This window comes from Argentina silus (assembly GCF_951799395.1).
Source record: "Argentina silus genome assembly, chromosome: 15".
Lineage (NCBI taxonomy): Eukaryota > Metazoa > Chordata > Actinopteri > Argentiniformes > Argentinidae > Argentina > Argentina silus.
The window spans coordinates 12,359,366-12,369,365 of NC_139669.1; the positions used below are offsets into that span (position 1 = coordinate 12,359,366).

General features: G+C 47.3%; 1 protein-coding gene across 1 annotated transcript in view; it reads right to left on the reverse strand.

The window, feature by feature from the left end:
* ssrp1a (structure specific recognition protein 1a) overlaps window positions 1–8,678 on the reverse strand; it is an 11,249-nt gene extending 2,571 nt beyond the window's left edge. The window contains exons 1-13 of the mRNA XM_083685624.1: window positions 8,617–8,678; window positions 7,681–7,762; window positions 6,751–6,936; window positions 4,654–4,759; window positions 4,233–4,426; window positions 3,584–3,684; window positions 3,106–3,235; window positions 2,891–2,994; window positions 2,657–2,785; window positions 2,268–2,489; window positions 2,094–2,166; window positions 699–831; window positions 1–19 (exon numbers count right to left, since the gene is read on the reverse strand). Coding sequence (XP_083541750.1) covers window positions 1–19; window positions 699–831; window positions 2,094–2,166; window positions 2,268–2,489; window positions 2,657–2,785; window positions 2,891–2,994; window positions 3,106–3,235; window positions 3,584–3,684; window positions 4,233–4,426; window positions 4,654–4,759; window positions 6,751–6,936; window positions 7,681–7,734 — 1,451 coding nt within the window. The 5' untranslated portion in view covers window positions 7,735–7,762; window positions 8,617–8,678. The remainder of the gene's footprint in view (window positions 20–698; window positions 832–2,093; window positions 2,167–2,267; window positions 2,490–2,656; window positions 2,786–2,890; window positions 2,995–3,105; window positions 3,236–3,583; window positions 3,685–4,232; window positions 4,427–4,653; window positions 4,760–6,750; window positions 6,937–7,680; window positions 7,763–8,616) is intronic.
* Window positions 8,679–10,000: the final 1,322 nt, after the last annotated feature.

Consider the following 10,000-nt stretch of genomic DNA (forward strand, 5'->3'; position numbering starts at 1 on the left):
CCGGGGTTGAAAGACTCATCTAGAGAGAGAGAGAGAGAGAGAGAAAAAACATCAAATGACGGCTGACCCGATCAGACCACTAGTCCCTCCATCGTTCAGTCAAGAAATGCAGTCAAGTATTGTTGTTTTTCCTCATGGAGCACAAGCTACAGTACACACACCAAACGACGGCCTGCTGATCCATTCTGAAGACCGGGGGCGGCATTGAAACGATGTGTTCAAAAACAAACTCTCAATAATGAGCGAGAAAGAGCAGTGTTCCAGTGCGAGTACGACTGAACACAGATTTTCTCCGCTCCCGAAGTCGACTCGACGTATTTTTTTTAAGGTAACGACAGCATTCCGCTTGTGGCACCGCTGCCACTCTCGAGTCGCGGCTCAAATGAAGTTACCGTCACATATAAAATCACGTAGCTTTATCTAGCTAGCTGGATGTGTTTACAATCCGGCTAACGAGTGTGTTAACTTGGTTTCAGCTAAACTGTAATGCAAGCCAGCCAGTTGGCTAGCCAGTGAGTGGTAAAAAATGGTAAGTTCAAATATCTCCAGTAATCGGTTAGTCGGGTCGACCAAGATTTTGTTGGGGACAGCCCTAGCTGACACACACAGCTCTCTCAAACCTTTCTATAGGAAACCGAAAGGACCGCCCAAAACCTTTGAGGGAGGCCATCCAATTGGCCGTGCGCGCTGCCACTCACCGGTCTCTCCCTCTGAGTCGTCGCTGTCGTTGCCCTCCTCCCTGATCTTGCCCTCGGCCTTCATCCTCTCCAGGTAGGCGTCATGCTGGTCCTCGTCAGAGTCGCTGAACTTGTCATCTTTACCCTTCATGCCCTGCAAAAGGAAGGAGGGTCAAAAAAACAAAAAAAAACAACACACTACCCACAATGCCTTCACCTCTATCTCTTCCTGAAGCCCTCTCTCTTTCTCAGCAGGCATGAAGCTAGACATTGCATGACTGGCAGAGATCCAGGATCAGAATCCTAACCTTGACCGTTATGGGAAAAGAGGCAACTTCTACTTATTCTTCTGACCGGCAGATTAAAGCCCAGCAGAAAAAGAGGCTGCGTTCAAACAACCTTAAATGGCTCCCTTTTCTTACCTCCTTTACGGAACACTGCTGAAAGTAGATAGAATAGGTTAGATAGATATTTTTTCGGGAGTACTGGAAGATAGGCCACCAACAGGAAATAGAGAACAGCAGTGGAGGCTGGTGGAGGTAGAAATTTGGAGGATGGGCTCATTGTAATGCACGGAATGAGGAATGGCATCAAACAGGAATAGAATGAGGAATGGTATCAAACATGTGTGTTGGATTTCATTCCATGCATTACAAATTAGCCCGAGCCTTCATTGTAATGAGCCCGTCCCTGTCCTCAGGCCGCCCACCAGCCTCCCCTGGAGGACCATTTGTACTTATTGACCTTTGGGGTGACCTTTAACAGGACGTCGTAACCGAGGCAACACCCACCCAGGACTACAGAGTAGGATGTCGACAGACTGAGTGGGGTATGTTGTTTATATTACCAGAGAGCATTTTGGGAACCAAAATCAGAATGTCCTGTATTAGGACTAAAGGACGTCTTTCACCGTTAACACACCGCAAAGCCTCGGGCAATACATTAGTCAAGACGATGCAAACAATAGACAGAAACAGACACACGTCTATGCACTCTCTCAAACATATCTCTGACAGTTTCACACACAATTAAGTCTCGTTTTCCTATCGACAAATTAGTAAACCACTCATTTGGTTCATTCTCAGCAATCAACCATCATGATCGGGATTATTGGACGAGCCCCACTGCCCACCACACAGGCCTGCACGCACACGCACACGCACGCACCAGACACACTGTGTACACACACACACTGCAAGCAGAAATCACACCAAACCAAAAATCAAGCAAACACTCCCAACACGCCCGTAACCATACCAACCTTCTTCTTCAGGGGTACACAGCAGACATACAGGGAAAGGGCAACAGACGTCAATAGTCATCCATTAAGATGTCAACTGATATGTGTATCTTACACTCAATGAATAATATTTGGAGATGTTATGAGAATTGCAGTTCCACCACAAAACAGCTTACCTCTTTGAACCCTCTGTTCTTAATATTGAGTTTCTTCGCGTTTACAAAATCAAACAACTTCCCGTATTCTTCTCTGTGTGAGAGACAAAGACAAAAAGGATTCTCTTAGCAAAGAATTAGAGACGCACGTGGATTATGTCCAGTCCTGTGAGTGTGTGTCCTGTGCATCTCTACCTCTCTATGCTGCTAAAGGTGTACTGTGAGCCCTGCTTGGTCTCGACCTCAAAGTCGAAGGAGCGTGTGGTGGTGGTCCCTCTGGCGAAGTTAACACAGGAGATCTCCTCAAAGCGTAGGTGGACAGGGGGCTTGTGTACGTAGATGAAGCCCCTCTCCAGAGGGTAGAGCAGGCCTGAGGATGCCTTGTAGGAACAGGTGATACACTGGGCCCCAGAGTGACTGCAGGGAGGGAGGGAGAGGAGGACAAGAGAGAAGAGAAACCAGGGAACAGATATGGAGGAGAAATCTGTGTCAGTGGAGAAGGAAAGTGAGAATATTTCACACCATGTAGAATGGATCATTATAAAAGTGTGTGTGTGTGTGTGTGTGTGTGTGTGTGTGTTTACCCTGTAAAGTTTCCGGGCACGGTGATCTTCCTGTTGACCAGAGCCTTCATGACCCTGCTGACCATCTCATAGAGAGATCCAGACATGTTCTTACTGAGCTTCCCCTCGTAACGCTTCTCCACATCCTCCCTGGGGGGGGGGGGGGGGGGGGGGAACAAGGAGAGAGGAAGAGTGAAAAAGATGCATCAGATACCTTATATGTGATGAGCTCCTCTTGTTTGTTCTCACACTCACTCGCTCATGTTCAGGGTCAGGCTGAGGTCCTCTTCTTTGGAGAAGAGCAGGATGAGAAAGTGATAACGTGTCTGTCCTTGTTTAATGGGGGGGTCCAGACTGATCTAGAGAGAGAGAGAGATTATCAAAGAGAGTTATTCATCAAAGGTGAAGGCCAGGGTTTTGAAACATCAAGTATATCAGCATGTACAGCAGACACACACACACACACTTACCACAAAGAACATCTGCCTCTGGTCCTTGTGTGGCAGCAGGAAGAGACGGAGCACGGTGGTGTAGGGGATCTTGTAGTCAAAAGTCTTACCATGGAGGTGCAGGAAGGAGGGGTAGATACGGATATCATACCTGTAGGAAGAGAGAGAGTGAAGGAGAGAGGGTGAGGTGGAGGAGAAACAGAGGTACAACTACCAATTACATATACGGTACTGTTGTGAAAGGGCTTTAGGGCACTGCTGTAGGAGGGGAGGGGGATGAGGGGGGTAAAGCCCAGTATGGTTGGGCTCGGCCCTGTAGTGTGTAAAGCCCAGTATGGTTGGGCTCGGCCCTGTAGTGTGTAAAGCCCAGTATGGTTGGGCTCGGCCCTGTAATGTGTAAAGCCCAGTATGGTTGGGCTCGGCCCTGTAGTGTGTAAAGCCCAGTATGGTTGGGCTCGGCCCTGTAGTGTGTAAAGTCAACAGAAAGCTGCTCCAGTACCTGCCCCTGGGTGTGAGACATTGCAGCTCTTTGAAGACACACACAGCGTCTCCTGTAGCCTGGATCACATCTGCCTTAGACAACACGTTCTGCGCAAACGCCTGGGGACACACACAGATCAACAGCCTTTATGATAAACACACTGACTAATGCGTGCAGTGTGTGTATATTTACAGTACACACACACACACACACACACAGAATTGATGGTCTCCTATCCAGACACATATCTGAAAGAGTGATAGCTCTGTCTAGTGGCGTAATTAGTAACACACCTCACTTTGCTGACTGTGCTGAGAGCTCGTAGAGAGCTTGTTTAAGACCAGTGGAAGGCCATTAAGACATCCAGTACAGAGCCATTAACTCCATTTAGAGTTGGTGGAGGACATGGGCACTATACATGGGCACTATAGAACAATTCATTAGCATCATTAGCCAAAGCCCGTAAAGACATACAGACAGTCGTCTGGACGCGAGTCAGAGTCGGCAACATTTCCCAAAACGCTACCACAAAAGTTACATCCATGCATATTCGGGGGGGGATGGGGGAATTCAAATCAGTCTTCATTATGGCTGCCAGATGGTCGACGAGCGAAGGAAGGGAGGTTCCTTCGGTTCAGAAAGGGTGACCAAGCGCAGCCGGGCGTACCTCCACGGGGTCCTGTCCCTCGTCGCCGGTGCCGGGGGGGACGTAGAAGCGCACCTCCATCAGGGAGACCTCGGCGTCGTCGTTCTGATGGAACTCCAGCGTCACCTCGTTCTTCCCTGTGGCGCACTGGGACACGCTGGTCAGAGGGATCTCAAACACGGAGCTGTCGTTCACGTCAAACGACAGCAACGGACCTGGGAGGAGAGGAGGGGAGGAGGGGAGGAGGAGAGGAGGGGAGGAGGAGGAGAGGAGGGGAGGAGGAGAGAGGGTTCAACAACCACAGCTCCCAACAATGCACTGGGATAGAGGTGAGGGAGTGATACAGAGGTGTTTGCTCATGTAAAACGAGAGCAGCCAATAGCAGTGACGGTGGCGATGAAGACCACAGAGGGCGACATAGTACGTGTGTGTGTGTGTGTACCAGAGAATTTGGCGGTGCCCCAGTTCCAGCCTTTCACACACATGTCCTTCTCGGTCAGCTCCATCTTATAGTTGGCCTTGAAGAAGTCAGAGATCTTCTCAAAGTCCTGCAGAGATTGGGAGGGACGGACGGACGGAGAGAGAGAAAAAAGAGGAGGCAGAGAGAAAGGAGGAAGGAAGAGAAAGAGAAAGAGAGAGATGTACTGAGTTAATAAGCAATCTTCCACACTGTGCAAAACAAAACCACAGCCTTTCTTCTCTCCCTCGCCCTCCCACTTAATGAGGGGCTAATTAATCAAAGCAAAGTTATCCCCCGCCCGCCGCTCGGCCCCCTGGGACGCTGGAGGTGAATGTAATCCGTCCGCTCTCTCCCCCTCCGCCGCTTACAATCAGCCTGTTTATTTATCCTGCAGGCCCGATTAGAGCTGGAGCGCACACAGACACACACAATTACTACCACATGTGTATGTGTGTTGAGGACAGTGTGTGTGTGTGTGTGTGTGTGTGTGTGTGTGTGTGTGTGTGTGTGTGTGTGAGAGAAGGGAAAGAGTCTGTGTGGGAAAGAGTTTATGCACCTGGGTATCTGCCTGTCTGTTTGGTTATTAGAGAGAGTGGGAGCCTGTGTTGGTGTGTGTGTGTGTGTGTGTGTGTGTGCGTGCGTGCGTGCGTGCGTGTGAGAGAGTGAGAGGGAGAATGCAAGGCAGGCTGTATGTGCGAGTCCATCGTTGGCTTTGTCAATAGCCTATATTAGAGTTGAAATCATCTGTGAGTTTATGTATTTATTTGTATTTGTGAGGTTGTATGAATTAATGTGTTTGTGTGCGAGTGCATGTATGTACAGATGTCAGTATGTATACATTTCTGAATGGACACTGGACAGTAATTGGGGTGTGTGTGTGTGTGAGCATGAGCTGCCTGTGTGTGTGTGTGTGTGTGTGTGTCTGTGTGTATATAGATGCATATAACTCTTCCCGTCATCCTCATCAGCCCCTGTGTATAGTGCTCCACCTTGCATTACTGCTTTGGCAGAGTGCTGTTGCTTACCTCACATTTATACAACCACAATAATCACATCTCCCACCACTCCCTCTCTTTGCACATGTGCGCGCACACACACACACACACACACACACCTCCCCAAACAATAGTCCCAATCACACACACTCCTCCCAGTCCTCGTTCTGTTTCGTTCTTTCCCTGATCCCTCTCCAGTCCTTCCCTCTACCCTTCGCCAAACTGTCGTTGTGCAAGATGACATTCCATCTTTACACCAGCTGAATCAGAGCAACAGCGCAAAACGCAAACTCCATTGAAGCTCCATTGCGCTTGGCTCCTGAGCCGTTGCATAGGTCCTGTTTGAGCGCGGCGTGTAACAGGAGAGCACAGAGAGCGCAAACACATCAAAGCGGCTCGTCCGGTAACCTATGGCGAATTCCTCGCCAGTGACAGTGTGTCGAATAATAAACAATGACATCACCCGGGGCCGTTGGACACACTCAGAAGATCCATCTCCAAAAATACACTGATTAACCTCTGGAGAGAGCAGTATTATACACACATGCATGTGCACGCTCGCCTATCCCTGTGTCTCATACACACAAATGACAGTATTGTAGAATCTATATCAACATTTTTATACAAAGACACCTGACGAACCTCTACAGATTAATTCACACACTATGAGACACACACACAAACAAACACATACACACACCTATTAATAACCCTTAAGAGAAACCACTACACCTCACATTCATCATCATTCACCGATGTATACACAAAAAACAAACCAACACACAAACAAAGTATCCACACACCTTCAGAAAACTCATAAACACACACACACACACACACACCTATTAATAGCCCTTAAGAGAAACCTCTACACACCACATTCTTCATCATTCACTGATGTATACACAAAACACAAACCAAAACACAAACCAAAACATAAAGTATCCACACACCTTCAGAAAACTCATACACACACATACACCTATTAATAACCCTTAAGAGAAACCTCTACACCTCACATTCCTCATCATTCACCGATGTATACACAAAAAACAAACCAACACACACACACACACACACACACCGTATCCCTGAAGCCGTCATATTTGTAGACATGTCCTGAGCTGGTGGTCAGTTTGATGCCGTGGCCCAGACACACTCGTCTCCACTGGGCATGGGTGAGCTCCTGAGCAGGGATATTGTCCACCTTCCCAGTCTTACTGCTCTTATACACCACATTCTGCTTACTGAGGCGCAGACGTCCGTCGTTCTACAGGGAGGGAGAACACACACACACACACATATATATATATATATATACAACATACACAGCACATATGCCTTTACTGACTACTTTAAGAGGTAAAAAAATTACTTTGGTGATGTTGAATAGCTTAAGCCACAGGCTTTTAGCCTCCTCTACCCACCCCTCTGGTCCTCATCAGGCCAAAGAGCGCAGTTTAGATCAAGGGCGGGATTTTCCTATCATCAATGTGCTTTAGTTGGCGGCTGGCATTATACAAATTATAGCTAGCTGTAACTACACAATCAAATTGGTTTGAATAGAGCTTTTGAAAAAATAAAATCGTCTTATAAAGTGCTTAAAAGCTGCCTGAACCTGTTGGGTAAACAGAGGCTATTTGACACTACTGTCTCCTTTATAGTTTGCCACCACATGAACTGCAGAATGTCAACAAAGCCCGGCTGGATTAGAAAGCCCAGCTGTGGAAATTAAAACAGGCTTGTTCACTAGGCTTAAAGCACTGGACTTTGAGCACTGGCTGGCCGCTAGTTAGCCTTGGCACAGACGGGCACCACTGTGGAAACCTGCCTATTGATGCATATTAGATAAGGGCTGGAAATTTAATTTGGTTGCCTGATACATTGCAAATTCCTAAGAACATTTCTTTCTATTCATCCAAAACAGCCCCCTCTGTAACAGCTGTCTTTGTGAGCGATCCTGTGATCTTCACCAGCAGTTAAGACACTGGTGTCTGGATGGGTAAATACTGACCCAGGACCCTTTCATTTCCTGGTAGATCTCGTTGAACTCCAACGTGTCTCCCATCTCTGCCACCGTGCGATGTGATGCTCAACTGACAAAACAGAGGACAGACATACCTAGAGTTAAGAACATCTAAGCAGACATGGGTCAGATTACAGCTACAACACGAAGGATGACAGACAGACAGACACTAGGCCTGCATGCCAACTCTCCACCCTTTTCCCTTAAGTGTCTACTTGTCCACTATCCCACGTGGATTTAAAAGCATTGGATCGGTGTAAGTGTGGCATAGTTACAATAATCATGTGCTTTTAAATCTATGCACTGTGAGCAAATGCACACTTTGGGACACGGGTTTTTTTTTGGGGGGGGGGGGGGCGAATGGTTTGCAAAAAAACAATGGCCATTAAATAGCTAGCTAGCTGAACGTCCCTCGGTGTTTGAAGTTCAGTTAGGAGCAGAAGGGCGCAAGAGTTGAAGCTAGCCACTTGACAGCTAATGTCAACAGTTGCAACAGCCTGCTGTTCGCTCGCTATGTTAGCTAACTAGCAAGCCAAGGAGACATAACTAGCTAATTCCCGACACCAAAAACACCAAGCTAACAGTGGCCCAAATACTGGCGATGGGGTATTAGTTTCGTTACGAACACAAACAACGTGCAGTTTTTGGTGAGTGATGAACCAGTGGCTAAACGGTAGCGAGCTAACGAGGCTAGCTGGCGGCTTCCTTTGTGGCACACTGCCTTGGCTCGCTCTGGCTCTGAGGCTGCTTAGCCTGTGGGATGAGTTGAGTTGTTGTTTCGCTAACTGGAGTCGTAAAATCATTCTTAGCCAAGATCATGTAACTTATCTCATTGGTAAGGTCTTAGAAAGATATACTTGCAACCCCATGTGTCTAATAGAGCGAGTTAGCGGTTAGAAATGCAACAAGAACGTGATGCCTTACTGTCAATGAGATGAAGAGACCTCGCCTGTTTCCCGCGTGTATCGTCAACGCTACACCTGACGTCACAGGAAAGAATCGGTGCTACTTTTGCAATTACTTCCGTACCGCTCTTGGTGTGGGACAACTTCTCAGGCTTGTATCCGTCGTGTTTGTCTTTCACCAGAAGAACATATTGTTGTCTTCGCCTTTCTAGATACCGATGTACATTTTATCGTACAAAAGCATGTCGCCTTCCATCTCTTACAAGGTAGAACTGACTGCAATGAACGCCCATCGCCACTGGGGGGCGCACACAGCATCTTGTTTATGAAAATGATACTACGTATGGGGGTCCTTCATTAAAGGGGAAATATGGAATTCAAACAAAAAAGCGGTCTCCACCACCACTTTTTTTTTTTGGGGGGGGGTAAACAGGTGAGGGATCTATCTGGAGAAATGTAACCACTCTCAAACTTCTTTAAGAATCAATGACTGTATATCATTAATACAAAAGTATGTCTCTCTCACTCTTTTACACACACACACACACACACACACACACACACACACACACACACACACGCACGCACGCACGCACACACACACACACACATACACGCACATACACACACTCAAAATACAGGCCACACCATAATGGCACACGTTGAGTGACAAGTGGAGGTGAGAGAAGGAGATCACTCTAATCTTACTGTCAATAAAGCTAATACCAAAGGAATGAATAGGCCTATAACACAAAGAAGAAAATTAGGAGTGGAGCAGGCAAACATTAACCACACTCATAACACCCACCTACACACACACATACACACACACGCACACGCACACACACATACACACCTAAACACACAGTGAACACACAGGCAGGCAGATCACGTACTATTCATGGCTCTGATACACCCAACTTCAAATGTTAATTCGATGAGGTAAAGAGACTTTGACGTAACATGTAAAATTCCTTATAAAACATCAAACGTATTAAATGATTACATTTATGATGAAAAAAGAAGAGATATGAAGCGATGGAAATTAGTTGTGACAAGTCTCATGGTTCAACGGCTCTGTGAAGTTTAGCTGATGCGTCAACTTGGTGAATCACCGGGAGGATAACGAAAGAAAGGAGGAGAGGGATGGGAGGGGGTAACGAGGGGGAGAGAAACCTTCTCCCTCCATACAAAACTCTCCGCCGTCAGTCAGTCTGTCATACAGACCACACGCCCGTCAAGTCTGCGGACCATCAACGTCACCCAGTTCCGATTTGGTGTGCTCACCTCGGCTAGGAGAGACAGAGACCCACCGGTAGAATTCGCGGATGCCTTATCGATATTTCTAATCAACAGTCAAATTCGCAATATGATAGAGTGGTAGCCTCGGTTTCAGTGGACAT